Below are 23,332 nucleotides of genomic sequence, written 5' to 3' on the forward strand. Positions count from 1 at the left end.
CATGCAAAGAGACATAGAACCACACAAGTAAGCGAAGAAAAGAGCAGAGAAATAGCACATTAGAAGGGAGATTTATACATGAACCTCTTCTATTGTTCCTATCCCTATGGCACTGCCGCGACGTCCATGATACCTACTGGGACTTTTCCCTGGGACAAGTAATGACTGAACCACACAGGGGAGGAGGAAGCAGAGAAAGAGAAAGGGATAAAGAGAAAGAGGATGAGAGTAGAAGATACAATAATACACCATTTGAACAGCATGGTACAAATTAGAATGTGAGCTCACAGTACACCATACGATACAGAAGACAGGAGACATATGAGCACATATTTAAAGGCCATTCACATTGAAAGACCATTCATATTGAAAGGCCATTCCCATTGAAAAGCCATTCACATTGAAAGCTGGACTAAAGTTAGAGACCACAGAGTGCGGAAGGAAATTGAATAAGATACAGCATATGGGCAGAATAGCCCGTGTAGCTTGGTCTCACTCTTCTTTCCTTGTCCTGACAATGAACAAACACAAAGAGGAGTTTGTCAAATCACAGAGTGAACCTGTTTAAATAGGTAGATGAGAGGTAGAGAGATGGAAAGGAGGGACTGGCACAATCCAAAGGGCAGATTTACTTTTTGGAATGTAGGAAAAAGTAATTAGTAAACCAATAGTAAACCAGCAGCTGTTTCTTTGGATTGCATGCCAGAGTACTTGCAACCTGTAAAGTGACACAAAGTGGAAAAAGATGCATGCATACACTTCTTATCTCCACAACTGCCTTCCATGCACAGCTCCATGCCAGACTGGCTTCCTGCAGCGCCCATGTAACACTCATGACAGCAAGGTAACAAGGGAGGGCAAGGTAACACTCATGACAGCAAGGTAACAAGGGAGGGACTCTGGGTAGTCTGACAGCTAAACTCATCTCTTCTCAAATGGCTCTCAGGTTGCCAGAGAAAGCAAATCAAGCTTCACAATCTTAAGAGACTCAAAAGCCCACAAAGTCTATGAAGTGGCACAAAGGGTTAAAGGTTCTTTGAGATCATTCACATAAAATCAACTTTCCAAAAAGCACACCACCACCTACTTATAGCCTCAACAGGTCTGTGAGCAGATTATACCATCATACCAAGTCCAGCTACATCTAACATCTCTGATAACTGGATTTAACTATATGAAATGAATATGATTTAGGGTTGAGCATGACTTTGAATGACATGGAAGACACATTTCAGATGAATGTATTCAGTTGTACAACTGACTCGGTATCCCCTCATGACATGGAAATAAACACTACTGTAAAATAAACAGTGGTTCATATGAAAATGGCATGGAAAAAGTTATGGAAAATGGCAAACTATGGAGGTGACTGATATGAGGGTACCATATATGAAACATTGTGTTTAATCAAGGGATTTGAGCACAGGTAGGTACAGGCGGTCAATGACTATCCCACAGTGGAGAGAGGATAGTGTATGCAGTAGTTGGTATTGGGTGTTGTTAGAGGAGGGTCTGTGTCTACTACAGGGGAGTCAGTAGACAGGCCCACGTGGGCCTCTGGTAATACCAAAAGGGTTACTTACTATCCCTGGGGTTTTGGGGGTCTCGGTAAAGCTGCTACTGAGACTAGTGGAGACAGTGTGTGGCTTCTTGTTACTGAGGCCCATGGCATCCATAGACTGGCTTCTGCTGCGGATCACCCGCTACAGAGTACAGAGAGAGATGAGGAGACACGATCGGTGAGTGTGTATGGACCCTAAACCTCGCCTCAACCACACTAACCCTGAATTCTAATGATAACCTGTGATTGAGATTGTGCAGGACCGTATGTGAACACTTGAGAGCAGTGTAGATCAGTGAGAGTTAAAGAGTCTAAAAGAGAGAACATGTCTTTTAGTGGAAGAGAGGAGACAGTTCCAGTGATTCACACTGACAGGTAGGTTTGAATGAAGTCTGAGGGTGGGTATTCAGAGGAGAGTGCATAATAATCCTTCAATGTCTTTCAAGTGTTCAGTAGACTCATCCATGAATGATGTGCAGGGCTGGAGAGAGACTGACAGAGTAAGAGAGATGCAGAGAAAGAAAGAGAGTGGAAAAGACAGAGGGAGAGAGAGAGTGAGACAGAGAATAAGAGAGAGGCACAGACAGAAAGAAAGTGGGAGGAACAGAGAGAGACAGAGAGCAAGAAGAGAGAGAGAGAGAGAGAGCGAGAGAGAGAGAGAGCGAGAGCGAGAGAGAGAGAGAGAGAGAGAGAGAGAGAGAGAGAGAGAGAGAGAGAGAGAGAGAGAGAGAGAGAGAGAGATAGACAAGACAGAGCCAGAGAGGAAGAGAGCAGAGTGGCAAATGGGGAGCCATGCGGGCAGGCTCATCCGTTCCCTAATGAGAGGCCATTACAGTGTTCGTCAGAGACACACAATCACAGCTCCTCCACTGCCATGGCTCACTGCCCTGCCCAAACTCCACCACCCTAATGGTCATTGATGGAGGACTTAGAGTCAGAGTGCTGGATGCACATTGACAGGGACGCTCCCAACTCTCTGATCCTCCTCTGGTCACGTGACACAGTGGGATATGATATGGTAACAGCCAATCTTCAACAGCATCAGCGCACTTCCAGAGAGCAAAAACACTTCCTTTTCTGTGCCTTATTTTTCATGCATGAATACCCAGAATCCCTTCCAGGAAATAAAGAAAGCATTTATTTTTCAATATTCAACCTCTTTCATGCAGGTCAAGTGCCCAATTAAGCTTGCACCTCGCATAGTAGGGGGTTACCTTAAAGGACTCAAAGAAGCCCCCTCCCCCCCCAGCCCCATTCTCCAGTTTGTCCTCGTCCCCTCCCAGGCCCATCATGGACTGGCTGTTGATGTGTAGCTCCTCATACAGGGTCTCCAACAGGGCCGACCGCGTGCGCTCCTGACAACAACACACACTCATCAGTCAGAGGATAGTGTCCTCAATAAAAATCAATGACATGTAAATACTTGTGCAGACAATTCTGCAGGCATTCAGTGTACAATACAGTTCAACACATGAACGCACACACAGAGACACAAACATGTGCCTTTACAGAGATACAAACAAAGGAACATGAGCTGATAGTCTGCAAACGGCCATGATCCAGTCATTCACCCTCACATACAGCATCCACACTAACACAGACAGACGGTACGGTAAATGGTGCAGCGAGAGCAGCGTGACTCCGCCCCCACACTGCATAGCATGCCGTGGCACGCTCCTGCTCTCACCTCCAGTTTTGCAAACTTCTCAGCCTTGTAACAGGCATACTCCGCATTGATCAGCTTAGTGAACAGGAACTCATGGAACTCATAACCCTAGAGAAGAAAGGGAGGGAGGAGGAAAGTCTGAATTAATATATGTTGTCCCTCTCATGGGCTCACCTAGTTTATCCAGTATTTAGATTCATGACTTCTCACCTTTTTAAAGATGGCTGGGTCCGGTAGAGCGGGTCCAAAGAAAGGCACATCATCTCTCGCTGTCACAGACACCTGGAGGGGTAGAAGAGAGGTAGAATGTACCCAAATGACAACAGTCCATATGACACCACTAAATGACATAACACTGACTAGCCTATATAAACATTTAAGAGGCAGGTAATAGGCAGGAACAAGCAGGACAGTTAGTTGCCAGTCAGTTACTGATTGATCTCTAATAAGGAATATGCAGGTTACTTTGTGCCAAGCCTCTATGTATTGAAATAGGAGGCTTGAACAGGTTTATAGACTGTGAGGAGTCCAACTATCCCTCGGCTAACAGTACCTTGTACGTGACATTGTCTGAGCAGGCATTCTCCACCTGCACCACCACGTAGGCATGCAAGAAGTTGGAGGCTATCATGTCTGGCACAAAGGGTGTGTTTTCCTCCTGAAACAAGATGGCCACGATGTCGTTGCCTATGTGCCTCTTCCTCTGCAACTGCAAACACAACATTGTCACCATTATGGATATAAGCTTAACCACTACATTTAGGTCAGCCAAGAACACCTATGTAGATTAATTAAATAGGTAAATACTCCACTAAATGCATAGTCTACTACAGAAACAATTTGTGATTACTAATTGTAAGTATGAAACATCTCTCTACAAGCAGTTTTCATAAATCAGTGGCGGTCATGTGATGCATATTGAAAGGCCTATAACCCATTCAGTGATTGGAGACTGAAAAAGACAGGACCTATTTCCCTGTACTGTGATTATAGGCCTCTGCAGCTTAGCTTCCTGCTCCCTACCATGTGTTGACTCACTGATCAGTCACCAGTTTCCATGTTATTCTACACACCATTGTGAACATGGGGGAATTATTCTACACAGCAGGGCCACATGACACCTGTTGATGAATGACATGTACTACAGGGCAAAGTACTGTCAAAAAAAATAACACAGAGCATATCGATTGTATGAATAAAACATTAAGGCAAACATTTATTTTCAGGGCTTTATGGATATTTCCTCTCTTGTTAGCTGCTGAATTGCTATATAGTTGTGTATTTTGCCACTGTGTTTTACACATGAAAACAATCAACCATTTGTTTCAAGCTCTGAAGAAATAAGGAAGAGTTGTTATTGTCATAGAGGCTTTATCTATTTAATAATCTCATTAAAAAACTAAAGTGAGAAACTCAGGACCGATCACCTGACAAGGTCAAAGGCAGATGTAAGGCTCAAACGAGCCATTTTATACAGTAGTATCATTATGTTGAGCAGGGTTCTTGTGTTGCATGGTTGGTCAGTGGGCAGTCTGAGACCTGTTGTTGATGTTTGCACACACACACACACGCACGCACGCACGCACGCACGCACGCACGCACGCACGCACGCACGCACGCACGCACGCACGCACGCACGCACGCACGCACGCACGCACGCACGCACGCACGCTAGTAGGGGCCAGATGGTACCAGAACATCCACTATGCATGAGAGCAGATGGACAGCGAGGGAGTGAAAGCTGCCATGTATAACCATGGTGAAACACAGACATTCTATAATGAACTCAACACAGGCTCAACGCCAGGTCAGCCTCAGCTTTAGACTGCTAGTTGTTTTCCTTCCTCTTCCTCTCAACACATTGTGTCTGTTCATCTTTGCCTTTATGTCGTTGGTGTCACAGTGAATCTCTGATCGTCTTAGCCTACAAGGGTATCTCCTGAGGCTTTACGTGTGTCTGTCTGTCCACATAGCTCAGCCCTGCTGCTCATTCATCTCTTGAGAATAAGAGTCTCATTGGGATGGTTCTCCCAGGGGGGCAGGTGAGGTAGCTGAGGTCATTCAAAGCAGCAGGAGAAAGCATCAAGCCACCAAACTGTGTCCTCAAATGAGAAACTACATGTTGCCCCACGTTTATCTTCATGGAAGTGACAACTTGTCATGAGAAATATCCCCTTCAGGTCAAAGCAGACAGGTTCACTGAGCACACCAACAGGAGAAAAGAATAACAGTTCTGTTCATGGTGGCTAGCACTTGTGGATTTTTTACAAACCGGTACTGATTACCCAGTGATGTTAAAAAAATATATATATATATTTTATTTATGAATTTTCAGTTTTACAAACAGACAGATTGTCACGCCCTGACCGTAGATTGCTTTGTATGTTTCTATTTTTAGTTTGGTCAGGGTGTGATGTGGGTGGGTATTCTATGTCTGGGTATTCTATGTTGTAGGTCTAGGTTTTCTGTTTCTTTGTGTTTGGCCTGGTGTGGTTCCCAATCAGAGGCAGCTGTCTATCGTTGTCTCTGATTGGGAGCCATATTTAGGTAGCCTGTTTTCCCACTTTTGTTTGTGGGTGGTTGTTTCCTGTTTAGTGTTTTGTTTCACCTTTCAGGACTGTTTTTTTTGTTGTTTGTCAAGTGTTTTTGTTTTTTATTAAAACAAATATGACCACTTACCACGCTGCACCTTGGTCCTCCTCTCCTTCCACCAACGAGAATCGTTACACAGATAATGACAGCAAACAATACATTGAGAATACCCCCCACCCCTCAACTGGAGACAAAAAAATAAAAATAATAAAACTACAGAACACAACATTGCTCTTAAGAAATTGGCACCCTGCTTCATTGATATTTGTACAGTATAAGGACTATGCTCGGCATTAGTGGATCAGGGTTGATTGCAGGTTGTATGTTGTGTTTCCCATCATCACGTGAAAGATACGCGATAAAGGGCTGCATATCTTAACAAATGTATTAGATCTGCCAGAGATATCATGTCAAATCCTTTCTATATGTAGCAAGCTGGTGACTTCAGCTAACCAGGTTTTAAAAACAGGTACAGTCTCCTTATTCCAAAGGCTTAAAATGTTTATTTTTACAATAACCATGCCATATTGTAAAGTTTTTTTGTTCCCAGTGGGTTAAAGTCGTAAGGTGCTGTGACCTGCCTAAAACAGCAGTATCAGGGACTGGTATGAGGTTGCAGCTGTATACTTCTGAGAAACACTTCAAAATATCCTGCCAGAATGCGTGCAGTTTGGTGCATGACCAGAAGAGGTGACCCAGGGTACCCTCTGCAGATTTGCACTTAGGGCATATCGGAGAGGCCGAGGGGTAGAATGAGTGTAATTTGGTACTGGAATAGTGTAGTCTGTGACTCACTTTGTATTGAATAAGTTGGTGTCGGGAGTTTGCGAATTTGCGAGTTTCAATGGAGTGTTTAAACATCCTCAACATAAGAGGAGTAATCTTTTCTGAATAAGCTTTCATAAAACTCGATACCAAAGCCGTCAAGGCCAGCCACTTTTCCATTAGGGAAGGAACGTACTGCAGAGACAACCTCATAAAGTTATCTCTGCATTTAGCTCCATTTGAGCAGCGCTGCATAATTTAGGTAGGGAAAGGGCATGGAGGAAATCAGAAATGTTTGCGGTATCTGCAGTGGTCTTTGAGGGGTAGAGGTCTTGATAAAACTTTGTGAAACATGCATTCATTTCTTTTGGGTCCGTAGTAACAGCACATGTACTAGATTTAATTCAATGAATAGTTCTATTGGCCTGTATACCTCTCAGCTGCACGCCAGTAGTTTATCCGGTTTGTCACCCAACTCAAAGTGTTTTTGTTTAATCTTTAATAGCATTGTGTATACTTGGTTAGAGAGAATAGTATTGTATTCATATTTGAGTTTTATTATGTCATTCAACTTGAAAGATAAGGGCGCTTCCATATAGTCTCTCTCAAGCACCAGGAGCTGGTCCTCGATTTCTAATAATCTTCTCTGCCTACATTTTTTCATGGTAGCCTCATATGCTATTATATGCCCACGCATAACAGCTTTAAATGCCTCCCACAAAGTGGAGTCGGATACATCAGCTATCATTCTGGGACATATAGTCCGTAATTAAATTGGCTGTTTGTTGGTGAAATTGTTCATCATTGAGTAATGTTGGATTAAAGCTCCAACTGAATTGAGGCTTTGTTCTGCCGAAATCCATTTGTAATAAAACGAGACTGTGATCGGAAATTATTATATTATGCTACTTGGTAGAGGTGACGTTAGATGTCAATTTAGAGTCTGTTAAAAATTAGTCAATTATTGTGTATGATTTATGCACATGTGAGAAGAAAGAATAATCCTTATCCGTAGGGTGTTGTAATCTCCAAATATCGACAAGGTTCATTGTTCCAATTAAATGATTCAAGACAGTAGTGGAATTCAGTGAAGAGGTAGGGCGAGCAGGAAACCTATCCATATAATGGTCCAAAATGCTGTTAAAATCTCCGCCTATAATTAAATGTGTGGTTGATAAATCTGGTAAGAGATTGAAGACATTCCGAAAGAACCCTGGGTTCGGTGCATAAAGATTTAAAAATGTTACATGTTGTGATAGAATGTGGCCTAGTACTATAATACTAGGGGTCGCTTATAGTTGAAATGTGTTTGAATGGGACAGTTTTTCGAAATAATATGGCTACACCTCTACATGTACCCAACTACATTTTAATCTCCATTGCTCTGTATGTTTTATGTGAGTTTCTTGTAAAAACATAATATCTCCAGATAAAGACTTCAAATGGGAAAAGACTTTTCCTCTTTTCAAATTCGTTCTCAAACCTCGTACATTCCTGGAAAGAAGGGTAATGTCGCCAGACCGTGGCGAAGTAGTAGAGTTATCAGTAGCCATAAGAAATATTTATTTGGTCCTCAAATACATTAGAATTGTACCAGTAGGGTTGGCGCAACACGTAAAGAGCAAAGGACAAATGAAAAACACAAAAAAACATTCCCCACCTCCCTCCCCCATCCACTTACCCAAACGAAGTGGAATATAAATTCCCCCATAAACACTGTGAAACTGCTGGACACTACAGGGAGACATACAGTTGAAGTCGGAAGTTTACATACACTTAGGTTGGAGTCATTAACTTCTTATGGCTGCAAGGGGTAGTATTGAGTAGCCTGATAAAATGTGTCCATTTCAAACGGCCTCGTACTCAATTCTTGCTCGTACAATATGCATATTATTATTACTATTGGATAGAAAACACTCTCTAGTTTCTAAAACCGTTTGAATTATTTCTCTGAGTGAAACAGAACTCATTCTGCAGCACTTTTCCTGACCAGGAAGTGGAACGTCTGAAATCGATGCTCTGTTCTTCTTCATGCCTATACATGGGCACAAGACCTATTAGTATACATACACGTCATACACCTTCCTCTGGGTGTCAAGAAGGCTGTGAGAGAAGAAATGAGGTGATTATCTCGATCTGGGATGGAATAAATCCTCTTGGAATGACGTGTACCCCAGTTCCGGTACTCTGAAGAACGCGATTTGGACAGTGGGGTTGCCTTTTGTTTTGCTGACGTTATAGGCGACTATTATTTCCGGCTTTGATTTTATTTGATACATGTCACCATATCATCGTAAAGTATGTTTTTTCAATATAGTTTCATCAGATTATTGAAATTTTTTCGGGAGTTTTGCCGTGTTCCGTTCTCTTCCGTTTGTTTACATGGAGAGATCCGTGCAACCCGGCTAGCGCGCTTGCTAAATGGAGAGAGAAAGTTGCCATTCTGAATCCAAACAACGACTCATCTGGACAAAGGACACCTTGTTCAACATTCTGATGAAAGATCAGCAAAAGTAAGACCCAATTTATGATGTTATTTCATATATCTGTCGTAGTCGCCGGCGCCCAAGTGTTTCTGGCTATTGTGCTAAGCTAATATAACGCAACATTTTATTTTCGCTGTAAAACACTTAATAAATCGGAAATATTGTCTGGCATCACAAGATGCCTGTCTTTCATTTGCTGTACACTATGTATTTTTCAGAAATGTTTTATGATGAGTAATTAGGTATTTGACGTTGGTGTCTGTAAATATTATGGCTGCTTTCGGTGCAATTTCTGAATGTAGCTGCAATGTAAACTATGATTTATTGTAACGGTTGTTCTCCTCCTTTTCAACCGAAGAGGAGGAGTAGTGATTGAACCAAGGCGCAGCGGGTTGTGATGACATATTTATTTACAGAAAAGACGAAAATACGAACTTGACTATAAACTACCAAAACAACAACACGGAGTAGACAAACCTGGACATGCGAACATACATAAAACGCAGAACTCACGAACAGGAAAATGACTACACAAAAGACCGAACTTACAAACAAACCGAACAGTCCCGTATGGTGCGACAAACACTGACACAGGAGACAACCACCCACAACGAACACTGTGAAACAACCTACCTAAATATGACTCTCAATTAGAGGAACGCCAAACACCTGCCTCTAATTAAGAGCCATACCAGGCAACCCTTAAACCAACATAGAAACAGACGAACATAGAATGCCCACCCAAACTCACGTCCTGACCAACTAACACATACAACAAACTAACAGAAATAGGTCAGGAACGTGACATAACCCCCCCCTTAAGGTGCGAACTCCGGGCGCACCAGCACAAAGTCTAGGGGAGGGTCTGGGTGGGCATCTGACCACGGTGGTGGCTCAGGCTCAGGGCGAGGTCCCCACCCCACCATAGTCAATCCCAGCTTACATCTCCCCCTACAAATGACCACCCTCATATTACACCCACTTAACCTCGAGACAAGGGGCAGCACCGGGATAGAGGGATAGCTCAGGACAGAGGGATAGCTCAGGACAGAGGGATAGCTCAGGATAGAGAGGTAGCTCAGGATAGAGAGGTAGCTCAGGATAGAGGGGCAACTCCGGACTGAAAGGCAGCTCCGGACAGAGAGACAGCTCTGGACTGAGGGGCAGTTCTGGACAAATAGCCGCTCTGGGCTGAGGGACAGCTCATGACTGGCTGACGGCTCTGGACGCTCATGGCTGGCTGACGGCTCTGGACGCTCATGGCTGGCTGACGGCTCTGGACGCTCATGGCTGGCTGACGGCTCTGGACGCTCATGGCTGGCTGACGGCTCTGGACGCTCATGGCTGGCTGACGGTTCTGGACGCTCATGGCTGACTGACGGCTCTGGACGCTCATGGCTCACTGACGGCTCTGGCAGATCCTGTCTGGTTGGCGGCTCTGGCAGATCCTGTCTGGTTGGCGGCTCTGGCAGATCCTGTCTGGTTGGCGGCCCTGGCAGATCCTGTCTGGTTGGCGGCTCTGGCAGATCCTGTCTGGTTGGCGGCTCTGGCAGATCCTGACTGACGAATGGCTCTAGCGGCTCCTGACTGACTAACGGCTCTGACGGCTCGGGACAGACGGGCGGCTCTAATGGCTCGGGACAGACGGATGGCTCAGACGGCGCTGGGGAGACGGATGGCTCAGATGGCGCTGGGGAGACGGATGGCTCAGATGGCGCTGAGGAGACGGATGGCTCAGATGGCGCTGCGGAGACGGATGGCTCAGATGGCGCTGCGGAGACGGATGGCTCAGACTGATCCTGTCTGGCGGAAGGCTCTGTAGGCTCATGGCAGACGGGCAGTTCATGCGGCGCTTGGCAGACGGACAGTTCAGGCGCCGTTGGGCAGACGGCAGACTCTGGCCGGCTGAGACGCACTGTAGGCCTGGTGCGTGGTGCCGGAACTGGAGGCACCGGACTGGAGACACGCACTTCAAGCCTAGTGCGGGGAGCAGGGACAGGGCACACTGGACTCTCAAAACGTACTATATGCCTGGTGCGTGGTACCGGCACTGGTGGCACCGGGCTGAGTGCACGCACCTCAGGACGAGTACGGGGAGAAGGAACAGTGTGTACAGGGCTCTGGAGACGCACAGGTGGCTTAGTGCGTGGTGCCGGAACTGGAGGCACCGGGCTGGAGACACGCACCATAGAGAGAGTGCGTGGAGGAGGAACAGGGCTCTGGAAACGCACTGGAAGCCTGGTGCGTGGTGTAGGCACTGGTGGTACTGGGCTGGGGCGGGGAGGTAGCGCCGGAAATACCGGACCGTGCAGGCGTATTGGCTCCCTTGAGCACTGAGCCTGCCCAACCTTACCTGGCTGAATGCTCCCCGTCGCCCGACCAGTGCGGGGAGGTGGAATAACCCGCACCGGGCTATGTAGGCGAACCGGGGACACCATGCGTAAGGCTGGTGCCATGTAAGCCGGCCCAAGGAGACGTACTGGTGGCCAGATATGTAGAGCCGGCTTCATGGCGCTTGGCTCAATGCTCCATCTAGCCCTACCAGTGCGGGGAGGTGGAATAACCCGCACTGGGCTATGCACACGTACAGGAGACACCGTGCGCTCTACTGCGTAACACGGTGTCTGCCCGTACTCCCGCTCTCCACGGTTAGCCTGGGAAGTGGGCGCAGGTCTCCTACCTGCCCTTGGCCCACTACCTCTTAGCCCCCCCCCAAGAAATTTTTGGGTAGTACTCACGGGCTTTTCGGGCTTCCGTGCAAGACGCGTCCCCTCATAACGCCGGTTCCCTTCTCCGATTGCCTCTGCTCTCCTCAGTGCCTCCAGCTGTTCCCATGGGAGGCGATCCCTTCCAGCCAGGATCTCCTCCCATGTGTAGCAACCTTTACCATCCAAAACATCGTCCCAAGTCCATTCCTCCTTCTTGCGCTGTCCCTTCCTCTGATTACACCGCTGCTTGATTCTGGATTGGTGGGTGGTTCTGTAACGGTTGTTCTCCTCCTTTTCAACCGAAGAGGAGGAGTAGTGATTGAACCAAGGCGCAGCGGGTTGTGATGACATATTTATTTACAGAAAAGACGAAAATACGAACTTGACTATAAACTACCAAAACAACAACACGGAGTAGACAAACCTGGACATGCGAACATACATAAAACGCAGAACTCACGAACAGGAAAATGACTACACAAAAGACCGAACTTACAAACAAACCGAACAGTCCCGTATGGTGCGACAAACACTGACACAGGAGACAACCACCCACAACGAACACTGTGAAACAACCTACCTAAATATGACTCTCAATTAGAGGAACGCCAAACACCTGCCTCTAATTAAGAGCCATACCAGGCAACCCTTAAACCAACATAGAAACAGACGAACATAGAATGCCCACCCAAACTCACGTCCTGACCAACTAACACATACAACAAACTAACAGAAATAGGTCAGGAACGTGACATTTATACCTGAAATATGCACATTTTTCGAAAAAAACATATGCTATACAATAAATATGTTATCAGACTGTCATCTGATGAGGTTGTTTCTTGGTTAGTGGCTATTTATATCTTTATTTGGCCGAATTTGTGATAGCTACTGATGGAGTCAAAAACTGATGGAGTAATAAAAGTGAAGTCTTTTGCTAACGTGGTTAGCTAATAGATTTACATATTTTGTCTTCCCTGTAAAACATTTTAAAAATCGGACATGTTGGCTGGATTCACGAGATGTGTACCTTTCATATGCTGTATTGGACTTGTTAATGTGTGAAAGTAAAATATTTAAAAAATATATATTTTGAATTTCGCGCCCTGCACTTTGAGCTGGCTGTTGTCATAAGTGTACCGACGTCGGGCTTGCACGCCAAACAGGTTAAAACTAGTTTTTCAACCACTCCACAAATTTCTTGTTAACAAACTATAGTTTTGGCAAGTCGGTTAGGACATCTACTTTGTTCATGACACAAGTCATTTTTCCAACAAATGTTTACAGACAGATAATTGCACTTATAATTCACTGTATCACAATTCCAGTGGGTCAGACGTTTACATACACTAAGTTGACTGTGCCTTTAAACAGCTTGGAAAATTCCAGAAAATTATGTCATGGCTTTAGAAGCTTCTGAGAGGCTAATTGACATAATTTGAGTCAATTGGAGGTGTACCTGTGGATCTATTTCAAGGCCTACCTCCAAACTCAGTGCCTCTTTGCTTGACTTCATGGGAAAATCAAAAGAAATCAGGCAAGACCTCAGGATTTTTTTTTTAGACCTCCACAAGTCTGGTTCATCCTTTCCAAACGCCTGAAGGTACCACATTCATCTGTACAAACAATAGTACGCAAGTATAAACACCATGGGACCACGCAGCCGACATACCGCTCAGGAAGGAGACGCGTTCTGTCTCCTAGAGATGAACGTACTTTGGTGTGAAAAGTGCAAATCAATCCCAGAACAACAGCAAAGGACCTTGTGAAGATGCTGGAGGAAACGGTTACAAAAGTATCTATATCCACAGTAAAACTAGTCCTATATCGACATAACCTGAAAGGCTGCTCAGCAAGGAAGAAGCCACTGCTCCAAAACCGCCATAAAAAAAGCCAGACTACGGTTCACAACTGCACATGGGGACAAAGATCGTACTTTTTGGAGAAATGTCCTCTAGTCTGATGAAACAAAAATAGAACTGTTTGGCCATAATGACCATCATTATGTTTGGAGGAAAAAGGGGGAGGCTTGCAAGCTGAAGAATACCATCCCACAAGTGAAGCACAGGGGTGGCATGTTGTGGGGGTGCTTTGCTGCAGGAGGGACTGGTATACTTCACAAAATAGATGGCATCATGAGGCAGGAAAACTACGTGGATATATTGAAGCAACATCTCAAGACATCAGTCAGGAAGTTAAAGCTTGGTCGCAAATGGGTCTTCCAAATGGACAATGACCACAAGCATGCTTCCAAAGTTGTGGCAAAACAACTTAAGGACAACAAAGTCAAGGTATTGAAGTGGCAATCACAAAGCCCTGACCTCAATCCCATAGAAAATTTGTGGGCAGAACTGAAAAAGTGTGTGCGAGCAAGGAGGCCTACAAACCTGACTTAGTTACACCAGCTGTCAGGAGGAACTTATTGTGGGAAGCTTGTGGAAGGCTACCAGAAACGTTTGACCCAAGTTAAACAATTTAAAGGCAATGCTACCAAATACTAATTGAGTGTATGTAAGCTTCTGACCCACTGGGAATGTGATGAAAGAAATACAAGCTGAAATAAATCATTCTCTCTACTATTATTCTGACATTTCACATTCTTAAAATAAAGTGGTGATGCTAACTGACCTAAGACAGGGAATTTTTACTAGGATTAAATGTCAGGAATTGTGAAAAATTGAGTTTAAATGTATTTGGCTAAGGTGTATGTAAACTTCCGACTTCAACTGTAGGCTTGCTAACCAATTTATAATTAAATTAAATTAGCGTTCCTTCAGGTGGTCCGACTGGGCCCCCTTACCCTGATGTCTATAACAATTGCTATAATAAAATAACTGATTTGAGCAAAACAATATCGTCAATATGTCCCCACTGGAACAGGGAAATCGGTCAGGTGCAGTTTTACCCGCCTGTATAGGACAATCACATCGCTGTCATATCTGAAAACAGTGGGGTAATCCGCCCTACCGATCACGGTGAACAGCTACTCGGGACGGCCCTATCGGGTCCTAGACGTTAGTGGCTATAGTAGTAATCCTGTCAACGAAAGACTCGGCATCCTGTGGTTTTCCGAACACCTTCTTTACCGTACCATCGGTAAGAATCAGCCGAGCAGGAAAGAGGTGGCCGTGTCAGATTCCCGCATCTCTGAGTTTCTTCCTAGCTCCATGAAAGGCCTGGCGCTGGTTACCTCAGCTGTGTAGTCTGGGTACATGTTAACCCGAGCTCCGTTGAAGGACAGGGGAATTGCTGGCGGGACAGGCACAGAATATTTTCTTTCTCGGGGTCGTGGTGTATTTTGGCATTCATGACGCGGGGCTGCGTAGCGGAGAGCAAACCGATGCGGTGCGCTCAGTCCACTTTTAGGCCTTGGGGGAAATTGTCAATCCCTAACAGTTTTGGTATAAATTCTGCCACAAACTGTGTTGGTCTGCCTCTCTCAATTTTTTCTTCCAAGCCTGTGATTTTGATATTCAAACGCCTTGAACGTCCCTCAATGTCAATTAGCTTGAGTTTCATAGTTTTGTTTGCTGTTAGTAGCTCTTCTTACTGTCCCTCGAGGGTGGCGATGCGTTTCTTGTGGTCACCTGCGTTTCCTTCCAGATCAATAATGCGGGTTGTATGTTCAGCCAGGGAGGCTTGCACCGATTGTAAGGATGAGTTGAGATGATTAAATTGAGTGTTCATGTCCTCTTCCATTTTTGTGATAACTGCTAATATAATAGTCGGTGAGGGCTCTGAGTCAGGGTTAGCCATGCAAGCTGAAGAACACCATGGAAAATGGCGGGACAGGCATTATGGCCAGGCTAACGCAAGCATCGCCATCCTCATCTTGTGCTGTGGTGGGAACTTTGCCGTCTTTCTTTCTGGTTGTATTTGGATTAATTAGTTTCCCCTTGGCCGTGTTTCTCATGGAGTTGCTCATTGTAGCAGTTTGGTCGGGCAAAAGTAATAGCATTGTGTCTAAATTAAATTTAAGCAAGGGTGAGGAGGAGGTAATCGGAGAAGCGTCTACTCCATGTGGTTCTCACTAGTGCCCCCCGTTCCCCAGTGATGTTTCTTGATTGAAATGAAGTAGATATACTATACATCCAATCTAGCTACTGACAGACATAATGACAGACAGGACAGGGCCTGAGAGCTAGTTACCTGCTGAGAGTCTCCCTCTGTGTATGGCAGCTTGGTGGACACGTGGAACATGATTTCCTTGTTGTGAAAGTTAGTGTAGACAGACTCTGTTCCTGTCTGGCCGTGGGTGACGTCCAGTCCTCCTCTGAACCTGCAGAACCAGAGTGTGAACCAGACCGTTACATCACCAACAGCAGTAGCACAGGTCGTCTCAGACTCAGTGCAACCAGCCAGCGCATCCACACCACTCTGTCTCATCCATCATAGAGTGAACGCCAAGGGCAGTTATCCCCTTCCACTCAATCATGATGTCCGTATCACTCAGAATATTATATTGCTCTAAATCGAGAGAATCAGAGCAGATCTACCATAATAAACGAGGCTTTAAACGTCTGAAGTGTCATCATTCAGGGAGTCATGTCAAAGTCAATTGTAATCGAGAGACATGATCAGTTTTTCATCTGCCATGTCAATACCATTCAAGGCCACGCTTACCCTTTAAAGTCATGGAGCTCAATCTTGTCCCCCAGAAACTCCAAGAACTCTACAAAAGCAGGACTCTCGTCGCTGTTCCCAAATAGCTCCTCCTCTGTGGTCTGCAGGGAGAAACACAAGGCTGTGAAGAGGAAGTATTACATCTGAGCTCAACAGGAAATCAATCAGGGCTCCTCTGGAGGAAGGACAGCAAATCCTCTTAGTTTGGGAAGGAGGGAGAAGCTCACACACCTAAACTCTCCTGAGAATGGCTAAGCTGGCGTCCTATGATGACCAGGAAGTAGCACAGTCATAATAATACTCCAAATACAGGACAGGACCAACTGTTATAAATGTATATGACTTTATATGATTTTACCACCACAGGCTATATAAACACTCACCTGGCCAAACTTCTGATAAATGACTCCAAACTTGAAATTGTTGCTGATGACATGCTCATCAAAGGTGACAATGAGCCTTGAAGCCTGGAAAAAAATTGAATAGTACATTCAGCAGAGTCAAGGTGAAGGGGACTTGCAATGTAAAACGGTGAGGGGGGAACATAAATAAACTGTAGTTGAGAAATAAAACATTAAAACAGCAATAAATGCTCCTTGTTGGACCATACTATTATTGTATCGTAAAATAGTTATAGTTAGCTACTACATTGTAAATGTACAGAGCTGACCAGGTAACTGAATAATTTCAAGATTAATACAGAGCCTACCTTTGGGTAGAGGACTGGGTAAAATCTGTCCACATTTACCTCTTCAAACACCATCTGCAAAATAAAAAAGTACTTTAAACTTTTCCTCCTGCCATTGCAACTTTATACAATAACTTTATTTCAACTTCACATCCAGTAAATCCCTTTCCAACCATTCTCCACCGGGCTGGAGCATTCACATCTCCTTCTGGACTGTCTGTCATCCTACCTTGGCCATCTGGACCACGTTGGGGAACTCAGTCAGGCAGGAGATAGGAATCACATCATGGTGAGTTTTTAATTTGGTCCTAAAAGACAAATTGATGGAACAGTCACATAGATATTCACCATTCTGTCTTTAGAGATAGGATTCTCATGTCAACACATTGGTTCCATTTTTTTTTTTTAAATCCTTCCCATTTTGTTGACATCCCTGTTGATGCAAATGTGACGCAAAACCAATGTGGATAATCTTTCTAAGGATGCTGTGGAGACACAATAGTGATTTGCATAGCCAACCTTGCCACAGTCAACTATGAGCAACACAACCTGTTCACACCTGCTGTCTTTTCAGTGACAGCACAGCAGGCACATGAACCGACATACCTAGGTACTCTCTGGCATACACCCCCTGCAAACTGAGTACACTAACTAACAAAACAACCATTACAGCTGGAGTGCACTCTCTAGGGTTGTAAAATTAATTCACAGCTTTTATGGAATGGTACTACTCTATCATTAGTGTTATAACGTGGTGGAATTGATAATTTCACAGTGAGTGAGCATGTTGGGGAGAGGTGGGTGTGTTTGTGTTAGCACAGTGTACAGGCTAGCCTGGCCAGTGTTTAAGGCTAGAGTGCTGTCATGCTGAGCTAAATGAACCTCTCCCTGAACACATAGTAGGGGATGGAAACGTGGACAGGACTGCTTAACAAACACTATTAGAGGCTGAAGCAGACATATGTCCTCTGCTCTGGGTCAGGTGTTATTGAAAAGCGCCTACAGACCTTTAATGGCTGTATTGTCCTGGAACAGTTTGAAGAGAGCCTGAGAGGAGGCCACAATGAAAGAAGAGAGAGAGGGAAAGAGAGAGAGAATAAAGAGAAAGAGAGAGTATAATGAGAGAGAGAGAGAGAGAGAGAGAGAGAGAGAGAGAGAGAGAGAGAGAGAGAGAGAGAGAGAGAGAGAGAGAGAGAGAGAGAGAGAGAGGGGCACATGGGGAGAGAGATAGCGAGAGTGGTGAAAATAGAAGAGAATGGGGGAGAAGGGCAGTGGGCAATAGAGAAATGAAATAAGAGACAAATAGTGTGTAGCACAGGAGGCTTGTGATGGAGGACTTCTCATAATAATCCCTGGAATAGAGTGTTCATGGAATGTATCAAAATGTTTTTTTTTTTTTAACCAGTCCATTTCTTATTTTCCATGCATTACTACGAGCCCGTTCTCCCCCAATTAAGGTGCCACCAGCCGCCTGTGGTGTGTAGAGAGAAAGAGGAGGCAGGGGAGAGATAAAGATAATATGAATGGTACCTTAGCAGCAAGCAGAGATGCTCCTGGTCCCCGATGACATCATACTTCATGGAGAAGACCAGGTGGCCCAGGCCGATGTCCACGGAGTAGTAATTAAAGTGTTCCTATAGAGACATCACCAGAAGGTACACTCAGATAACAAATAATCCACACTTCAGGCAATGTTCATTATTCCTCTTACTGGCCCAGTCCCCCTCAGCCTAGTCTCCCTCAGTTTGACAGCTCAAACAGAGAAGCTCCTCCAGCTAACTCAACAGTGGTACATACAGATAATACTTTCATTTGTTATAAACACAGTCCCCTGCCAGGAGAATGAATGGACTGAGCCTCAGCCTGTGATGTAAGCATTTTGAGGGACTCTCAGCTAGCAAAGAAATATGCTACTTCCTTCTATTCTATTTCTATTTCAATCTACTTAAATTTCAGCTGGAATGAAATCTCCAGAAGAAAAGTAGGGAGCAGAATGGTGCTTATCAGATGATGCTCACCTTGCCCATGAACTGTTTCCTGTAGATCTTGGCCGTGCTGTTGGTCTCCAGCTTGATGTGGGAGGCAGCACATGGCTTCTGCTCAGGCTCAGGTGTGGCACTGGATTTGTGATTGGTCCCCTCGATCCAGTAGCCTCCGAACTGAGGCAGCAGGATTAGGGGGAAGGGGCTCCTACGACCCAGGACCTGATTCCAACCAAGATGATGAAGTTAATAAAGTTAAATGAAAATAAGCACAATACATGGGATTCAATTCAATAGCAGATAAAGGGCAACCACACGTTGGGTTCATTCAGACTGTTTATGATGTATCAAAGAGCTCTATATGTGATACAGATTTCAGTTTCCAATGGTTTTTATCATACACAGCTCTGTATGTGAGTCAGTTTTAGATTGTTTGTACCTCGTGAACGCTGGGGTAAGGGATATAGTCCTCCTCTGTCTGCAAGAAAACCACATGTCATAATAATACACAACATTTTTCCATTTACCATCATAGTCCCCTCATTAATGCAGCATGAGACTTTTATGTTGACAGCACAATCAACCAATATGTAAATGCTCAATCTACAAAGCACATAACTAGAATGAAAGGAACCCACATTAAGTCATAGATTGAAACTACATTGACGATATTGGGTGGGCTAACCCAACTAATGCCACCCAATTTTTGGAGTGACCACCACAATAAACACAACAATGTATTCACATCCTTGTTGTCCACTAATTGTGACACTCAGAGCCTTGGCGAGCATCCCTTTAATCGGACACAGACTGCCGACCCGCCGAGGATATGCTACACAATCCAGCGTTCCAACACTGCAGTAGTCTGGCTGCGTGATAAGAGTGATGAGGTTGGGGTTCTAATTTGAGCGGTGTGTGTCTGAAAGCCTGTCTGGCGGGAGACAAGGAGAGGTTCAAGGCTCTGCCATAATGGAGCCTTTGTCCACAGGGAGTCTGTGGGGAAATGTGAGGATGGACTAGACTCACTTTGAGAGGTGGAGGGAAGGTGCATCTCTGCTCGTCCATTCTGCTGCCCTGTGGAGGGAAATAGAGGCATGCCAGGGGCCAGGTGATATACACAGCACACACACACACTCACACAGCTGCACAGAAATAACATAGACTTCTCACTCCAAGTTAACTTCAAAACAATAATAATATTCAAGAGCATAATGTTTTAAATGTTTCTCTAAACCAATCTTGGCATTACAGGTACATAGGAAAAGAGAGACATAGGAAGATTTCAGATTAAGGACAATACATTGCTTCAACATATCAACTAAACATAGCATGAAGATATAGCAAAGGGAGAGAGAATTCAAATGTCAGTGGAATAAAAAAGATAGGGTAGTAACTGAAGCAGAGGAGTGAGTGTGTGAGAGACAGAGGACAGCAGAGAAGGCGTCACCAACAGCCAGGCCCAGACCACACACATCATTGAGTCAATCAGAGGGAGTAAACCTACTGAAACAGAACAGTTAACACCATCGTCATGAGGCGTCCGAGGCTTCATCCCTGGATGTTTTTGGTCCAGCCTGAAACCTTTATTTTACATTTCAGTCTTATATGAGTTTCCATAACCACATATCACTTGCACTATGCGGTATTAAAACATAAATAAATACAGACATTTTTATGACAAAAATCAACAATGCAATATAGATGCGCTAGGCAGTAGCAGGCACTGCAAGAAGTCCCTGGAGTGACGCAGTGACTGCTGTTATTGGTAGAGATTTCACAACTTTACTAAAACATTATATTTAACCCAGTTTAAAAATAGCAACGTTGAGGTAGTAGAATTGACCAAATTAATTGAATTATAGAGGTCTAATGATCTATTCCATTCAACATGCTTGGCTCATGTCTGTTATTTTCAACATATTTGTAGGTTATGTAACTATTTGTAAAAAGAAAACGGCCCAATAGGTGAAATTATTTTATTGAGCTTTTATTTTTATTACTATTTCTATTCACTGAGCTACTTACTTTTTCTAATGGTGTTGCATTGTCGAGAGGTTAACTTGCAGGTCAGCATTTCATTGCACTGTGTACTCCATGTACAGTTGAAGTTGGAAGTTTACATACACCTTAGCCAAACACATTTAAACTCAGTTTTTCACAATTCCTGACATTTGATCATAGTAAAAATTCCCTGACTTAGTTCAGTTAGGATCACCACTTTATTTTAAGAATGTGAAATGTCATAATAATAGTAGAGAGAATGATTTATTTCAGCTTTTATTTCTTTCATCACATTCCCAGTGGGTCAGAAGTTTACATACTGTCACGTTTGTCGTATGAATCGGACAAAGGCGCAGCGTGGTATGCGTACATTCTTTATTATAATAAGAATGAAAACTGAACAAACTAACCAAAAAAACAAAACGACACGTGAAGCTATACAAAACGAGTGCTGACAGATAATTTTCCTCCTCATGATACCATCTATTTAGTGAAGTGCACCAGTCCCTCCTGCAGCAAAGCACCTGTAACGGCTGTCTAATTCCTCCTCCTCGGATGAGGAGAAGGAGTAAGGGTCGGACCAAAACGCAGCGTTGTATGATGACATAATGAATATTTATTAAAACAAAGACGAACATACGAAGAACACTTGAATAGAAACAAAACAACGTAGACAGACCTGAACTTGAGAACTTACATAGACACGAAGAACGCACAAACAGGTAAGACTAGCCAAACGAACGAACAAACGAAACAGTCCCGTGTGGTGCAACAGACACAGACACAGGAACAATCACCCACAAACAAACAGTGAGAACAGCCTACCTTAATATGGTTCTCAATCAGAGGAAACGTCAAACACCTGCCTCTAATTGAGAACCATATCAGGCAACACATTTAACCCAACATAGAAACACATAACATAGAATGCCCACCCCAACTCACGCCCTGACCAACTAAACACATACAAAAACAAGGAAAACAGGTCAGGAACGTGACAGAACCCCCCCCTCAAGGTGCGAACTCCGGGCGCACCACCTAAAGTCTAGGGGAGGGTCTGGGTGGGCATCTGTCCACGGGGGCGGCTCCGGCTCCGGACGTGGTCCCCACCCCACCATAGTCAAACCCCGCTTCCGTAGCCTCCTCCAAATGGCCACCCTCCAAATTAACTCCACTGGATTAAGGGGCAGCACCGGACTAAGGGGCAACACCAGAATGAGGGGCAACACCGGACTGAGGGGCAGCTCCGGACTGAGGGGCAGCTCCGGACTGAGGGGCTGCTCATGGCTGGCTGGCGGCTCTGGCTGCTCATGGCTGGCTGGCGGCTCTGGCTGCTCATGGCTGGCTGGCGGCTCTGGCTGCTCATGGCTGGCTGGCGGCTCTGGCTGCTCATGGCTGGCTGGCGGCTCTGGCTGCTCATGGCTGGCTGGCGGCTCTGGCTGCTCATGGCTGGCTGAGGCGCACTGTAGGCCTGGTGCGTGGTGCCGGAACTGGAGGTACCGAGCTAAGGACACGCACCTTCAGGCTAGTGCGGGGAGCAGCAACAGGACGCACAGGACTCTGGAGGCGCACAGGAGGCTTGGTGTGTGGTACCGGAACTGGAGGTACTGGGCTGGAGACACGCACCACAGGGCTAGTGCGTGGAGGAGGAACAGGGCTCTGGAGACGCACAGGAGGCTTGGTGCGTGGTGCCGGAACTGGTGGTACCGGGCTGAAGACACGCACCATAGGGCTAGTGCGTGGAGGAGGAACAGGGCTCTGGTGACGCACAGGAAGCCTGGTGCGTGGTGTAAGCACTGGTGGTACTGGGCTGGGGCGGGGAGGTGGCGCCGGATATACCGGACCATGCAGGCGTACTGGCTCCCTTGAGCACTAAGCCTGCCCAACCTTACCTGGTTGTATGCTCCCCGTAGCCCGACCAGTGCGGGGAGGTGAATAACCCGCACTGGGCTATGTAGGCGAACCGGGGACACCATGCGTAAGGCTGGTGCCATGTATGCCGGCCCGAGGAGACGCACTGGAGGCCAGATGCGTTGGGCCGGCTTCATGACATCCGGCTCAATACTCAATCTAGCCCTGCCAGTGCGGGGAGGTGGAATAACCCGCACCGGGCTATGCACACGTACAGGAGACACCGTACGCTCTACCGCATAACACAGTGTCTGCCCGTACTCTCGCTCTCCACGGTAAGATCGGGAAGTCGGCGCAGGTCTCCTACCTGACTTCGCCACACTACCCTTTAGCACCCCGCCAAGACATT

At 45.4% G+C, this 23,332-nt stretch overlaps 1 protein-coding gene across 1 annotated transcript in view; it reads right to left on the reverse strand.

Annotated features, from left to right (window-relative positions):
- Positions 1–23,332, reverse strand: part of LOC120024736 (rap1 GTPase-activating protein 1-like) — a 33,328-nt gene that overhangs the window by 5,729 nt on the left and 4,267 nt on the right. The window contains exons 2-16 of the mRNA XM_038969019.1: positions 20,098–20,145; positions 19,511–19,549; positions 19,108–19,293; positions 18,620–18,723; positions 17,319–17,397; positions 17,111–17,164; positions 16,785–16,868; positions 16,402–16,502; positions 15,928–16,057; positions 3,781–3,936; positions 3,438–3,509; positions 3,249–3,335; positions 2,776–2,916; positions 1,584–1,703; positions 85–165 (exon numbers count right to left, since the gene is read on the reverse strand). Coding sequence (XP_038824947.1) covers positions 85–165; positions 1,584–1,703; positions 2,776–2,916; positions 3,249–3,335; positions 3,438–3,509; positions 3,781–3,936; positions 15,928–16,057; positions 16,402–16,502; positions 16,785–16,868; positions 17,111–17,164; positions 17,319–17,397; positions 18,620–18,723; positions 19,108–19,293; positions 19,511–19,549; positions 20,098–20,145 — 1,482 coding nt within the window. The remainder of the gene's footprint in view (positions 1–84; positions 166–1,583; positions 1,704–2,775; positions 2,917–3,248; positions 3,336–3,437; positions 3,510–3,780; positions 3,937–15,927; positions 16,058–16,401; positions 16,503–16,784; positions 16,869–17,110; positions 17,165–17,318; positions 17,398–18,619; positions 18,724–19,107; positions 19,294–19,510; positions 19,550–20,097; positions 20,146–23,332) is intronic.

The sequence above is a fragment of the Salvelinus namaycush genome, chromosome 2 (genome assembly GCF_016432855.1).
Source record: "Salvelinus namaycush isolate Seneca chromosome 2, SaNama_1.0, whole genome shotgun sequence".
NCBI lineage: Eukaryota > Metazoa > Chordata > Actinopteri > Salmoniformes > Salmonidae > Salvelinus > Salvelinus namaycush.